This window comes from Dermacentor silvarum, chromosome 5, assembly GCF_013339745.2.
Source record: "Dermacentor silvarum isolate Dsil-2018 chromosome 5, BIME_Dsil_1.4, whole genome shotgun sequence".
In the NCBI taxonomy this organism is placed as follows: Eukaryota; Metazoa; Arthropoda; class Arachnida; order Ixodida; family Ixodidae; genus Dermacentor; species Dermacentor silvarum.
In genome coordinates, this window is record NC_051158.1 from 166177468 (window position 1) to 166192344 (window position 14877).

The 14877-nt window shown below is 49.6% G+C and overlaps 2 protein-coding genes and 1 long non-coding RNA gene across 14 annotated transcripts in view; 2 read left to right on the plus strand and 1 right to left on the minus strand.

The window, feature by feature from the left end:
- The window catches only part of LOC119453864 (gastrula zinc finger protein XlCGF7.1-like), a 310713-nt gene that overhangs the window by 121882 nt on the left and 173954 nt on the right, over positions 1–14877 (plus strand). The window contains exon 6 of one of the 9 annotated variants that reach the window (XM_049666964.1): positions 7763–8445. The exons of the other annotated variants lie outside the window; for them this stretch is intronic. Within the exon in view, the coding sequence (XP_049522921.1) occupies positions 7763–7863 (101 nt within the window). The 3' untranslated portion in view covers positions 7864–8445. The remainder of the gene's footprint in view (positions 1–7762; positions 8446–14877) is intronic. 9 annotated transcript variants of the gene reach the window in all.
- The window catches only part of LOC119454535 (gastrula zinc finger protein XlCGF7.1), a 455522-nt gene that overhangs the window by 63932 nt on the left and 376713 nt on the right, over positions 1–14877 (plus strand). The window lies entirely within an intron of this gene.
- LOC125945276 (uncharacterized) overlaps positions 1–14877 on the minus strand; it is a 395992-nt gene that overhangs the window by 5138 nt on the left and 375977 nt on the right. For both annotated transcript variants that reach the window (XR_007466773.1, XR_007466774.1), the window contains exon 2: positions 7492–7845. This is a non-coding gene — a long non-coding RNA (uncharacterized LOC125945276). The remainder of the gene's footprint in view (positions 1–7491; positions 7846–14877) is intronic.

Below are 14877 nucleotides of genomic sequence, written 5' to 3' on the forward strand. Positions count from 1 at the left end.
TTCAAGTTTGTTAATGTTGAGTTCAGTGTGCGGATCCAATGTAATGCATACATATCGCCCCGAGGCTACCACGGAGGATACACCATCCGGCCTTTTCTCGCTCTCCGCTTTCAGCCACATTAGTGACGAGCAACGGCAGGACACGTCGCTAACTTATCTCATCAACAGCCTGCAGTTTGGCTTGTCAGACCAGTCACTTCGCCTGCTCATCATTGTAAACGGCACGTATCGCCGGAACATGCACCCCGAGGGTCAGGAACTACTACTACTCGTTCCCGCACATCTTCGGGCAGCCGTACTCGAGCAACTGCGTGATGTCCCTACAGCCGGTCACCTTGGTGTTTCCAGGACGTGTGACCGTGTACGGCGGCGCTTTTTCTGGCCCGGTCTCTACCGTTCTGTTCACCGTTATGTCACTCTCTGCGAGTCGTGCCAACGCTGGAAAAGGCCAGCTCTTCCTCCAGCTGGGCTCTTCCAGATGGAGGAGCCCAGCAGGAGCCTACCAGGCCTATTGACATAACGGCCTAGCCATTTTTTCGCGTTGGCCTCAACCTTCTCGGCACCTTCCCTCTCTCCACCGCTTGCAATAAACGGATTGCGGTTGCAACAGATTATGTGACCCGTTACGCTATCACAAGACCTTTTCCGACCTGTTGCGCTACAGATGTCGCTGACTTGCAGAATAGGTACCTCACATTGCCCGTCTTCGCCTCTCTGTGTCGCAGTCACGGCAGAAGTTGTATGACGCCCACCGCCGGGATGCTTGCTTCAGTACGAGTGACATTGTCCTTCTCTGGTCCCCGTCTCGGCGCGTTGGCCTTTCTCAAAAACTACGTTGGAGATACTCTGGCCCTTATGGCGTTCTGCAACAATTGACAGACGTTACTTACGAAATAGTCCCGCTCTTGCTGACAGCGTCCTTCTAATTTTGCAAACTTTCCGGGAATAGTCCACACTTATACAAGAGCCCTTCATCCTGTGACATATACTGTCATATGCAAGGTCATATGCATTGCATAATTGCCACTTCTCGTTGTTCAACTTCGCCACAATAAAGCTGTGCTATGCGATGAAGCATGCACGAAGCATTGCAGTGAAGCATATCAAAGTTGAAAGTGGCCACTCTCATGGAACATTGGATGTCCCTCCCTCAGTTATACACACGTGCACGCTCTGTCCCCGATCAAGGTATGAGCACCAAGATGTCTAATAACTGTATTGTTAGCCATTCAGAGCTGTTTCTGACGGCGTGGCGATTTGCGGCCTACCTTACTGTTACATTTTCCCGGCTGTTACGTTGCCGTTTGCGGTCTCGAAAAATGTGTCTGTGGAGTTCTATTGTATTACAACAATGTAAAAAACTTGCCGTTTCAGTATAGCTGATTGAGATGACTGAACTGGAACTAGAATTCTGAATGTGTCTGCAGTAAGCTGAGTGGCATTCTAGTGCACCAGGGAAATACCTGCCAACCTGTGAACATTAAAATGCATAAAAATTCTGCTGTCGGTCGTGACAAGGTGAGAACCAATATTTCTGGTAGCTATTTTTTCGTTTTCACAACGGAACGCTTACTGCTACTGCTCGTAGTGACGAATACTGCAATGTCATGGCGCATTTTTTATCAGAATTCTCCTATCTGTAATCGCAATTGCGTTTCTCGATCCCTATGTTGGAAACATTGAGTGAGTGTGATTGCAATCGTACGGGGGCTTTTGTGAGAAACATATGACGAGTGGGACCGTAGCCAACTGCTTTGGCCATATACAAGTAAAGCCAAGTGTAATTTTCTTTTTTTTTTTTTTTTAGCCATGCCAACCTTTTGAACTCAAACGCGAAACAGCACTCGCAACGGTTAACTGTACTTTTACACAACGCATAGTTCAGCATGTTGGTGTTCGGAAGCTTGTAGTCTCTTGAAGATCTGAGTGAGCTCAAGAAAATGACTTTAGCTTGAGTGTGCGATCAGAACTTAGATTCGTGAAAACTAGCATGTGAAGCATCCTAATGTGTGGTGCCATGAAATTAGAGCCGCCATGATTCTGCATTTCTACTCGTTGCTGCATAAATAGCATTACTTGTAAGCGTGACCTTTCTTCAATTGGCATACACTTAGAATAAAGTGCAATAAAGAAAGTGATTTTGAACAATAGGTATGGAGCGCTATCTATACTAATCTGTGGTCGACACCCGGTAATAATCCAGCCTTAGTACCACAGGGCCACCACAAAGCTAACTATTTTTTGTTACTTTCTTTACCAATTTAAAAATTGGGATTCTTACCTAAACTGCAAACAGCATGTGCAATTCTATGGTATTGTTGCACGCACGTGTGAGTGAGAAGAACGATGACTGGTGAACGTGCTTGCGGTCCCGGGTTGAAAGAGAAGAGGACGACGCTGAGTTGATCAACCAGCTGACCGCTCTTGCGCTCAGCTTCGCGACCTACAATAAACGGCCCCCTTCAATCCGTAATGGTGATAAATGGTCTCCTTTGCGCGTAACAGAGTGGTGGAAGTGCTGGGTATGCGCTCACAACAACGGAACCGTCACTGCTGCAGCTTCGTCAAAGCCGTCAACTTGCCGGCCTCCCGCCATCTGCCGTCACCGTCTTCGACATGCCTGAAGAAGGAGCCGCTCCGAGGGCAGCGCCTAGCAGTCCACTGCAATACTACCGAGTTCCACCCACATTCGGAGGAAAAGCGGGAGAAGATGCCGACGAGTGGCTCGTCCATTACAAACGGGTGAGCAAGTCCAACGGGTGGGATTCAACCGCTCAGCTCACCAATGTGGTGTTCTCCCTGACCGACACCGCACTCGTGTGATACGAGAACCACGAGCACACGCTTACGATGTGGGAACTTTTTGTTGAAGAGCTCAAGGCGTGTTTTTCTGGACTCAGTCGCCAAAAAGAAGCGTGCTGAGCAGACACTGTCACAACGGGCACAACTACCAGGTCAGACATGCAACACGTACATTGAAGAAGTTTTAAAGCTGTGCAAGGTGGTCAGTGCTCGCATGTCCGAAGAAGATAAAGTAGGACATTTGCTGAAGGGAGTGGCTGAGGACGTGTACAATTTTCTCATCGGTAAAGAAAGCCTAAGTTCCGTGTCCGACGTCATTCGGCATTGCAGAACCTTTGAAACGCTGAAGATGCGTCGGATTACGCCAAAGTTTGGTCGGTTGGCAAACGTCATGATGGTTGCCAATGTGGACACGAGCCCTTGCCTCGACCTTCCTTCGACCATCCGACAGATTGTCCGCGAGGAACTTTCCCGCCGCAAAGAGATGTCGCGTCCAACAGCTAACCACCATGGCATGTACACGTCGCGTGAGGCGACGTGTACAATGCGCTGTACTCTACGCGCTGTACTCTACGGCCGCTGCGCTAACCAATGGTTAGCGCAGCGGCCGTAAAGTACAGCGCGGCCTCACAGTCTCGGATGACAACACGCTTTCCGACTCCGCGCTATGACCGACGCGCTCAGCACACGCCTTCTCGACGCCCGATGTATCGCCATGACACACGCCATGAACCAGCCCACTACACAAGGGAAAATGACAATGTTCGGTTCATCGACGAACAACCAAGGTTTCGACCTCCCCCGGTATGTTACTCTTGCGGTGTCCCGGGTCATATCTCTCGGTTTTGCAACCAGCGTATGACCACGTGGTATGGCCAGCCCTCAGAGCTTTCACGGCCCTTCGAACGGCCCCATGGTGTCCCGTGGCCAGCACATACATCGTTTCGCGACGAGTATTGGCCGCGCAGCTCCCGGAATCGCTCACCGGTCATCGTTCTTCTCACTCACACGTGCGTGCAACAGTATTATCATTTCCTCGAAAAGCTTGACACTTGCTGGGCAGTTTTCGGTCGCTTTAAGTGTTCCCTGAGCAAGCACCTTTTATGGGATGCATGCACACTTTGTTAATAATTCACCTTTAGACTAACAAGCAACACATAATCTTGAGATCACAGTGACTTTTTCATAGACCGTTGTTGAGGACTTCACTAGCACCAGGAATTTCTCCAAATAATCTTGCACGAGGCAAGTACCTTGCTAGTACAGTTAAACCTGCTTATAACGAACCTCCATATAACAAATTCCTGGATATAACAAAGTTTTTCTATTCCCTGCCGTTACTCCATAGATGCACCTGTATTTGAGACCTCTACGTAACGAATTGGCAGCGGGAGACCCCCTCGAAATAACAAATTTTCCCGGCCGACAACCTAGAGATTTCGCCCCAAATTTTGTCAGTTTTGCACGAGCAGCAACCGGAAGCACCTTCTCCACCGCGACAGAATGTGAAGAGGCGGTGTCGCGCTTGGCGCACTCGAATTCACGGCGACTGCGAGGCCTGAGCGAGTGCACGTGTGCGTGCGTGCAAGCGTGCGTGAAGTGGGCCTGCATCCCTCGACCCGGCGATCTTGCCACCGCGAACGTGACCTTTCCCCCTCCCTTCATTCAAACCTGATCCTGCCTCTTGCTGCAGCTGGCCTAGCCCGCCAAGCCGGCACTCTCCTTTTCCAGTGATGTTGCCGATGTTGATAAAACGGGTCCAAAAATTGCCTGCGCGTTAGAATCGACTACGACCCTAAAATATGCGCTACCATATCGCCATCGGCATTTCAATATGGCCGCCTCCTACGCACTTCGAGCCTAGCCCCCATTTTTCCAGTTTTTTTCCTTCCTCCATGCTAGCTCCCATAGCTTCGACCATGTGCTGTAGTACGTGTGCTTAGGCATTAGTCTGCCAATTTGGTTAGACAGCGAATGTTTAGAAGTTTATACGGCCGATAAAGCTACTATCCTTACTTCGTATAGCTGTCTGCTAACTTGCCGTCGCAATCAATGCTTCGCCTTTCGGGTGAATTTGGGACTTTTTTGTTCATCGCAACTTTAGCGTATTGGGAGTAAATCTTGAGCGATAGATGTATTTCTGTATGAAAGCATGGGGTGCACGGCACTGTAAAGGATTTTTTACCCTCTCTTTTGGTCATGGAAAACGGGTGCGTGTTACAATCGAGGGCGCGTTAGAATCGAGTAAATACGGTAAGCGTGTCTTTTCCGAATTTTCGTGCTGCACCTGCACATAACGAAGTCCTCTTTATAACGAAGTTTTTCGGGAATTTTTGAGTTTTGATATATCCAGGTTTAACTGTATATGGCGACTAGTGCTGCGACTAGACAGCAGCACAGATACTTCGCAATCACCTTTTTATGTGCATTTCTCCTCATTCGGCACTGCCTCCTTCTTCAGCAGCTTTAAATGTTTTCTCGAACTGAACTTATTTTTTGTAAAACTTGACACAACGTTCATAACGAAACATTTAGGAGAGTTTGCAGGTATGCAGGGAGCACAACTGTGACCATATGTTGTTATAGACTCAACTCTAAAATCACTTCACAGGACAGCCAATATGACAAGCACTGCATCATCAACATCAAGCGGATGCTTCGAGGGTGCAAAGTTCTTGCACCGAGCGATTCACAGTTGAACCATTAACGAGACGCACGGAGCAAGCGCAAACTATGCCGTTTCTTCCTGGCAGTAAATTGATCACTCCGCCTAACTTCCAGTATGTTGCGGGTGTGTTGTTGTCTAGCAGCAGTACTACTTCACCAATCTGTAGCTTGGCTGAGGGGCAGATTGGGTGGTTATGTGCTGACCGTAGCAGTAGCAGGTATGCTCGCCTCCATCTCTTTCAAAGTTCGTCTGTTAGACGCTGGCGATGACAAGCCTTGCGTTGCAAGTCTGCCGCGGTCGGAACTCCCAGGCGGAAATCTGCTGCCGTAGTGAAAGGCTGCATTTTCCCCGCAGGAAATGCGACGGGGTTAATGGCTTGAGCTCGTCAGGTTCACTCTCGAGATATCTTAGTGGCCTACTGTTAATCACTGCTTCGACCTCGCACCCCACAGTTGTCAGTGCTTCCACGTTGACGCTGCTGCATCCCAGAGATCGCTTCAAGGCGAACAAGGCGCTCTCACCATCCACCCTGCCCAGCGATGCAGTGCGCCTCTGTAGGCGGAGCGTTGCTGTCGCCCTGTCCGTTGATGCCCGGCACCCCATCCTGGTAAAGCAGGTAGCTGTCCTGGTCCCACTTCTGCTGCTGCTGGTGCGCCTGGTGCTGGTACGCAAGGAAAGACTGCAGCTGGCCCTGATGCATGAACCCATCGTCCTGGTGGTTGCTGGACTCGTGGTGGCTGTCACCACCGGCACACGTAGTCTGTTTGGCAGGCAGTCAATCTTGGGACACATATCCCGCCACATCTTAGGAGTCGTCGGGCACCTGCAGCTGCTGCTGTTTCTGCCAGTAGGATGTTGCTGTGGTCGCCTTGTAGGAGGTGCCCGCCACGACCATGCCGGCGAGGCGGGACTACTTGTGGCACTGTGGCTGCTGCTGCGTTGCTGGAGCTCGCACGGTCGAAGTTGTTCGACCCGGGTCCAGCTGCTTGAGCGTGCATTCTGGTGGTCCTGTCACGCTGTTGCAACCAGAACTTCGCGCGTGACATGCCGTAAACAATCTTTTCGTTGTATTCGTGCGCCGCTTCGATTTTCCTGGTTGATGTTTTCTTTGTCCGCTGCTGCAAGAACGACGTCATCGAGCCTCAACAGTACTGCCTTCTTGTCTGTGAGGTAATTCATGTGCCCGTTAACTTGAGAGGCATCAGGATCCGGTTGCTGCAGCAGGTTCGTTAAGAGCGCTAGCGCTCGCGTGACACCAGGTCTGATGACACCATGCTTCTTCCGCATCTAGTCCAAGTTTGCCGTGACTGTAATGTGAAGGGAAGTCTCCGAAGGGGCGGATCCCGGATTTCGCGACACCAACAATGTAGCGAAAGAACTGGTCTGCAGAGGTGAGACTGAGACGACCGTTTATTCCAACATTGAGGCGAAAGCTGCCCAATCCCTGCACGTGCTCTTGATCCCTTCCGCTTTCTCGTCTTCCTATGGGTTCGGCACACTCCTGGTTGCTCCGATCCGCTATTTTTGCACAGACTACACAAACAGGGTCATAAAGCATTCAAATACAGAAATATTGAGTAAATTAAAAACTGAACACTAGGCTTCCTTTGTTCTATCACGCCTGCAATCACTCTCAAGACCTCCCAGATAAGAAAAAGAATGCTCATTTACTTCAGTATCGGTGTTCTTTTACGTGTTTCATAATAAATGCTACTTTTGTTTTATTTGTGCAGTATCGAGGCCTTCTAGTTCTCAATCAACAGCCAGCGATGACAACTCACACCAGGGATGCCTACACCGATGTCGTCTCTGTGATTATGAGACTGATAAACTGGTTTGTCTGGAAGAACATGCCAGGGACCCATGCTAGTGAGCGTCTGTTTACATGCCATGTGTGCCTTCAGAGCTTTTCAAAAAGGAACACCCTAAACAGGCATCTGTTCGTCCATACTGGCCAGCGTCCGTTTATGTGTCGTGTGTGCTCTCAGTGCTTCTCGCTAAAGAACAACCTGAACAACCACCTGCGCACCCCCACAGGCGAGAAGCCATTTCAGTGCCCTTCATGCCCTCAGAGCTTCTCACGTCAGTCTGTGATGAAGCGACACCTGCGCATCCATACAGGCGAGAAGCCATGTCAGTGCGCTACATGCCTTCAGAGATTCTTGCAAAAGTATGCGCTTATGGAACACCTGCGCATCCACACAGGCGAGAAGCCATTTCAATGTCCTTCATGCCCTCTGAGCTTCTCATTGAAAAGTGTTTTGACGAAACACCTGCGCAGCATTCATACAGGTGACCGACCATACCGTTGTGCCATCTGCTCCAAGTCCTTTGCGCGGTCTGATGGCTTGAGCAGACATAAGAGAACACATCACCTTGATACTGTGGAATAAATCAACAGCCATGTTGAACTAGAGTTTGAATTAGGAATCTACAGACTTGTAGCGTACGTCTGTATGGTGTTCTGGTGCATCCGGTAGCGCAGGGGTTTCCATATGCTCTTATAGGGGCCCTGGAACACTTTTTTCGTGTCACCATATTTGCTCTAGATCTATTCTCAGCATATCATAAAACAAAGAGCAAAAGAAATTGTGAAAACTAACCCACACAAGGTCGTTATTGCTCAGAAAGATATTCAAAATATGTTAAAGCCCAGTATGTAACGAAGCCGATAAAATCTGCAATTTGCTTTGTTATATTTAAATTTTGTTATATTTTGACTGTTCATTATTAGAAAATTATTCAATATTTGATTCAATTTGATTCCTTTGTTGCACTGTTTACTAAATCTCAAATGTTACTGTTCATATGCACTTACAAAATATGTATGTTCAGTGTAATGGATTGTAATGCTTATTATTACACTACAGATGTCTGAATGATCTGCTTCTTAAGTTCTTCAAATTTTTTAGAATTCTTTTTTTGTACATATGAACTTGCTCTGTTGAGCTCATTCATGTACTTTTTACCTCTAGGTCCTGGTATATGTGGTTCATCCTGCGAACTCTGTTGGTCTTATTCTATTTGCACCTTTTTTTTACACATAAGTACTTGTTTAGAGCAATTGATTGTTTAATAAGGTTACTTGCCACTGTGTTTGATCAGACCATCAAATAAATGCCTGTGTTTAATGAGTATTCATTGTCTGTTTTTGGTATTTTAGTACTTGCACGACAGCATGCAATGTATATGTATGTTGTAAAGGAGAGAAGCAGACAAGAGGCCGTCGTTGTTGTTGCCCCAAAAGATGGCAAGAGGCCATCCCTGCGATCACCCGCTTTACTTTGACTTCTTTCGTAGCACCCGCCATCCGAGCGCCCGTGCCCAGTGCCGCTTTTCCTCTTCATTAGATTTCGTCTCGCTGCCGCAAACGGCTCTGGTAAGGAGAAGTTGCCAAAGATGGCTCTGGTGGGCAACATTGGTTTTTTCGGGACGGCTGCCATTGAGAAAGCTCGCCACGAGATCTTGGATATTGAAGAGCGGCCGTGCCGCGCAAGCAGTGACACCATCTTCTCACTAGTCCGGTGCATCTTCGCAGCGGTGCCCCGGTCGACTCAACTTGTTAATTCATAATATATTTGCACAATGTGTACCTACATAACTGGTACCATACTTGACTGTGGTATCGTGGTGTTCTCAGTGTCATGTGTCACGTCATATCAGTGTTCTCAAATTGTTTGGTTACGTTTTGAAAACACAATAACACAACTTTCCAGAGTATGCTGGAACATGCTACAGTGAAATCTCAATTAATAGAATGAACTTCAGGGGACTACGGTTTATTGTTCATTATTATGAAAGGTCATTATATTTAAAGTCCCAAAATTAACCATTCCGCCCATCAACCTATCGGTACATAAGTTGACAGCATTGGAGCTATCCACTAAAACGCCACTGTTGGCTCTCGGCCTGCACTGTTGCTATTTTGTGTAGATTTCGCCACAATGCACCATGGAAGAACTATATATATTAAGAGTGACGCACGCAAAACAGACGGTGACGCTGAGAAAACTATTGACAAAAAAACGAAGCTCCATGTCGCTTTCAATGTGCACTGTTTCTATTTGTTTGTTTATCACATTCCTTGCCATGGTCACCGCAATTGCCTCACTCGAGGCGGACACCTGATCTATTCCAAATCCCAAGCGCGCCTAAACGGCACCACCCGGAAAGTGAAAAGTGTGACCATGTGGCATCCCCGCGAGTATGGAAGTTACATTCCTCTGCACGCGTAGCTATAGTGCGGCCACAGAAAGAAGAACGAACGAAAGACGGGCGAAAAAAGGAGACGCCATTCCGTTGCTAGGTGACCCTTACCTGGGTGGACCATGCGCTCGCAAAACCTGATTCGTCATCGTCTCTGCATAAATTCTCACCTGCTTTCTTTTCCGAGGGGGGGGGGGGGGGGGGGGGGGCGTCTTAGGTTTTCCAAGCCCTTCAGCCGCGGCATCACTTTTTTGCGCCTTGTCATCGGCTAACCAACTGTTCGGCTGCCGTGAAGGATACACATAAATCTAAGCATCCCCCGATTTCAGACCATTCTTTCGTAGTACTATTGTAGTGAAGACGAATGCCCGGCGCTGCAGACACATCGCCAGTAGTTCGGGAGGTGCGAGCTAGAGATTGCCTGTCCTGCTCTAGTTGAGACACGCTGCCTGCTGCTCTCTTGGCCTGTATTCACATTAGATTCTGGTGGAGGTGCTGCGGTTTTGCCCCCAACGTGGAATTACGCACCCGAACTCTGCCGTCCGTCATGCCTTACGACCCCAGCCCGACATCCCCAACGGTTACTCCAGTCATCTTATGTGCCAGTGCCCAGCGTCAGCGGGATCCTGACATCTTCAGCGGCACCAATGAGAAAGACGTTGAAGATTGGCTGGAATCATATGAGCGCGCCAGCAACACCAACAAATAGGATGATCCCCTCAAGCTTGGCAACGCGATCTTCTATTTATCGGGTGTCGCCAAGCTGTGGTTCAAAAACCACAAAGCCGATCTACGCACATGGGCTAGCTTCAAAACCGGCATCGCAGATGTTTTCAGCCGCCCTGGCGTGCGCAAAGTTCGCGCTGAACAACGCCTACGGAGCCGATCCCAGGAAACTGGTGAAGCGTTCACCAGCTACATAGATAGGACCAGGGGCGGATCCAGGTTTTTTCTAAGGGGGGGGTCAGCGTCTGTCAATGATGATGATGATTGTAGCCTTTCTTATTTACCGAAATTTACCGTTTTTCCTCACGATAAACCCGCGTTTTATACGGCTAAAGCAACACCTGTAGCCCTCCGTGGTGGCTCAGTCAGCTCGGGCATTGAGCGCGAGATCGCGGGATCAAATACCGCCCGCGGCGGCCGCATTTCGATGGAGGCGAAATGCAAAAACGCCCGTGTTCTTGCGTTGTAGTGCAGGTTAAAGAACCCCAGGTGGTCAAAATTAATCCGGAGCCTTCCACTACGGCGTGCCTGATAATCAGAACTGGTTTTCGCACGTAAAACCCCAGAAAGAGGAAGAAGACCTGTAGCGAAGCCAGGTATCGGTTTCTCCGAGCTTATAGGAAAAGGATGTTACCCAATACAGCCACGTGCTTGGCGGCTGTGCCTGATAATACAGGGTGTTAAAAACTAAGCTTTATGGTTTTCTTAAAGTTAGGTACTGGGAGGCATGCGAAGACCACCTGTGCAAATAAGTTATCTGGCTAAGGGGGCACAAAGTGAGATGATATAATTATCGCTGTGAGCAGCCCAATTAACTAAAATTGAACAATTATTTTTTGTTGACTACAGTAAGTGGGTATGTTAATTTGTATTGAAAACTTAGAGACAGTCGAGTTTCTACACAGTATCAGTCGGAAGAATTGTTCTAGCGTGTCCGTGCTCCGAGATATCAGACTCCAAATTTCAATTGTCGTACTGCGCAGAATAGTCGAGAATAAAGACGCGACAATTCTCATGAATTCTCGTGAATGATCATGAAGCTCAGTGACCACTTCTGTGGAGGGATGGCGGTGCCATCTTCTCTCTTGAGTCGTGGTGGTGTGTTGACTAGAGGAACGTTCTTGAATACGGGCGTAACAGTCCGCTCCAACGCAGCAACCAATACGCTGGTTGTTTACGATATGCGAATCACCGCGTATGAAGACTCACGACGCCACCTACAAGAATAACGATGTGGCGTAGTAGGCGAGAGCGCGAGCCAGCGTCTTCATGTTTTGATTCCCGCGCGACGTCATCCTTTTACACAAGGGGGGCATCTGCTCCCGTTTCTCTAACCACGCGACGCCATCCTAGGCCCGCGCGCTGGCGTTGGCCGCTGATGTCACGCTCCCCCACTTCGCAGCCGCGGCTCGAGGCTTCGCCCCGCTCCGCGAGAACGCCTACTCAGATAAAGGGATCCGGTGGGCTTGAGCCTCCTATTCTTAATGTACGACAATAAAACTGCAAAGTTACAATGAAAAACTTGTAGCGTACGAACGGTACTGTGCTCGTACTGGCTATTGTCAACGTGACGGCGTCGCTGCACTCGCCCTCGTTGACACTGGTGCCGAAGTTTCAGTTATTAGTGCCAAACTTTGCCGTTCGCTCAGAAAAGTTAACGACGCCACTGCCAAACGTATCCCTTCGTACTGCCAGCGCAGACCGCATCACGCCTGGAGCTGCGTGTACTGCTTGCGTTGTGATCAACGGCCTCCTCTACATCGTCGAATTTTTGGTGCTGTACGCGTGTTCTTGTTCCCACAATGTTATTTTGGGCTAGGACTTCCTTTCCGCTAATAAGGCGGTCATCGACTGTTCTCTTGCTGAAGTGGAATATCAAACGCTGTGTGATGCCCACTCCTTGATGCTCGTGACCCTGAAGATAAAATATTTGTTGCCGAAGACGTTACAATTCCACCGCACTCATCTGCTCTTGCCACAGTGTCGTGTAACATCGTTGCTGATGCCAGCGCACTTTTTACGCCATCTGCAATTTTCGCTTGTCGCAAATGGTCCCCGCTGCCTTTCGCCCTTTTGGGCGTTCATGCCGGCGTCAGAAGACTGCTCGTCGCCAACCGATTGTCCTGTCCTCTCACTTTGCTTCGTGAGGAGTGCGTTGGCCGTGCCCAGCGTGTCGACCCTGCTGCCATCATTGACATGCCAACTGGTTCCATCGCCACTCATCAGGTACTGGCCGGAGTGACCTGTAACCCCGCGTAGGAGCCGACTTCGCCGGATGTGTTACATAGCTCCATCGCCGACACGTTGACTCTTTCCCAAGGCACCCAGCTTCTACGCCTTCTCAACAAGTTACGTTCATCTTTTTATTGCCAGCATGTTCCCTTAGGCCACACGTCATCTGTTTGTCATCGCATCGACACGGGTACAAGTGCGCCACTGCGGCAAAGACCATATCGTGTATGCACGACAGCGCCGTGTTATCGACGACCAAGTAGCTGACATGCTAAAGTGCGGCGTCGTTCATCCTTCGGATAGCCCCTGAGCATCTCCCGTTGTTCTTGTTAAGAAGGACTGATCGATTCGATTCTGTGTCGATTACCGTCGTCTTAAAAAAATAACTCGTAAAGATGTTTACCCTCTTCCGAGAATTGACGACGCCCTTGACTGTCTCCAAGGCGCGGAGTTCTTCTCTTCTATCGACTTACGCGGCGGCTATTGGCAAGTCCCCATGGCACCCGAAGACCAACCTAAAACGGCCTTTGTAACACCAAATGGCCTATATGTATTTCGTGTCATGCCTTTCGGGCTTTGCAACGCCCCCGCAACATTTGAGCGTATGATGGACAACCTTTTGCGCGGTCTCAAGTGGAAAACGTGCCTGTGCTATTTAGATGATGTGGCTATTTTCTGGCCCAATTTTCCCACCCATCTCTGCAGGCTGGAGGAAGTGTTACAGTGCCTAAGTGCCGCCAGCCTTCAGCTCAACCTGAAGAAATGCTACTTTGGCACTCATCAGCTCACCATCCTTGGTCATGTAGTATCTAAACACGGTATTCTTCCTGACGCCGCCAAGCTCCGTGCAGTTGCTGATTTCCCCAAACCTTCCTCCGTCAGAGAACTTCGCGGCTTCCTTGGCCTGCGTTCTTACTTTTGCCGCTTCATTCGGAATTTTGCGTCCATCACCGCTCCTTTGAATGAGCTTCTACGGAGTGATTTGAACGATTACGCCTGGTCGTCCGCTTCTGACGATGCCTTTCAAGAGTTGCGTCGTCTACTGATCTCGCCGCCTATACTGCGTCACTTCGACCCGACAGCTCCGACCAAAGTATACCGACGCCAGCGGTGTTGGACTCGGCGCTGTGCTAGCGCAGCGCAAATCTGGATTCGACGAGTACGTCGTTGCATACGCAAGCCGCACCCTCACCAAAGCCGAGAAGAATTATTCCGTTACGGAGAAGGAATGTTTGGCCATAATCTGGGCACTTGGTACATTTCGACCCTACCTCTATGGCCGCCCCTTCAACGTGATTACAGACCACCGTGCACTTTGTTGGCTGTCCACGTTGAAGGACCCCTCAGGTCGATTATCTCACTGGGCTTTGCGTTTGCAAGATTTCGACGTGCGCGTTGTCTACAGGTCTGGCCGCCGCCACACCAATGCCGACGCGCTTTCCCGTTTGCCCATGTCAACTGAAAGCGATGCCTGCCTCTCTGCCGTTGACCAGGTACTTTCGTTCCCAGCAGGCTGCGACATGGCTTCGGAGCAACGCAAGGATGCCTGGATTAGTGCTCGTGTCCGCTTCCTTTCAAACCCGTCGACTGTTCCTCCACCTTCTCGAGCTTTGCGCCGTCAAGCATCTCACTTCGAAATTCCGGATGAACTTCTCTATCGCCCGAATTACGTCCCTGACGTTCGCAAATGGTTGCTGGTCATACCTCGACATCTTCGTGGTGAAATATGTTCTGCCTTCCATACTGACCCGCAGTGTGCACATGCGGGTGTCTTCAAGACGTACATCCGGCTTCGCTCCAGGTTTTATTGGCGTGGCATGTACACCTTTCTGTGCAAGTACATTCAGTCGTGCCCTCAGTGCCAACGCCGCAAGGTTCCTGCTCAGCATGTCTCTGGCCTACTCCAGCCAATCCCGTGTCCTGCCAGGCCCTTCGATCGCATTGGCATTGACCTGTATAGACCCCTTCCGGGCAGGGCTTCCGGAAACCGCTGGATAGTCGTCGCCATCGACCATTTGACGCGATACGCAGAAACAGCCGCTCTGCCTGCTGCCACCGCTCGTGATATAGCATCCTTCCTCCTGAAAAACTTTATTCTCCGTTGAATGATAGAGGACGTGTCTTCTTCTCCGAAGTCGTAAACGCACTCCTTACTCAATGTCGCATCGTTCATATCACTACCACCGCCTACCATGCTCAAACTAATGGTCTGACGGAAAGATTTAACCGCACCCTTGGCGACA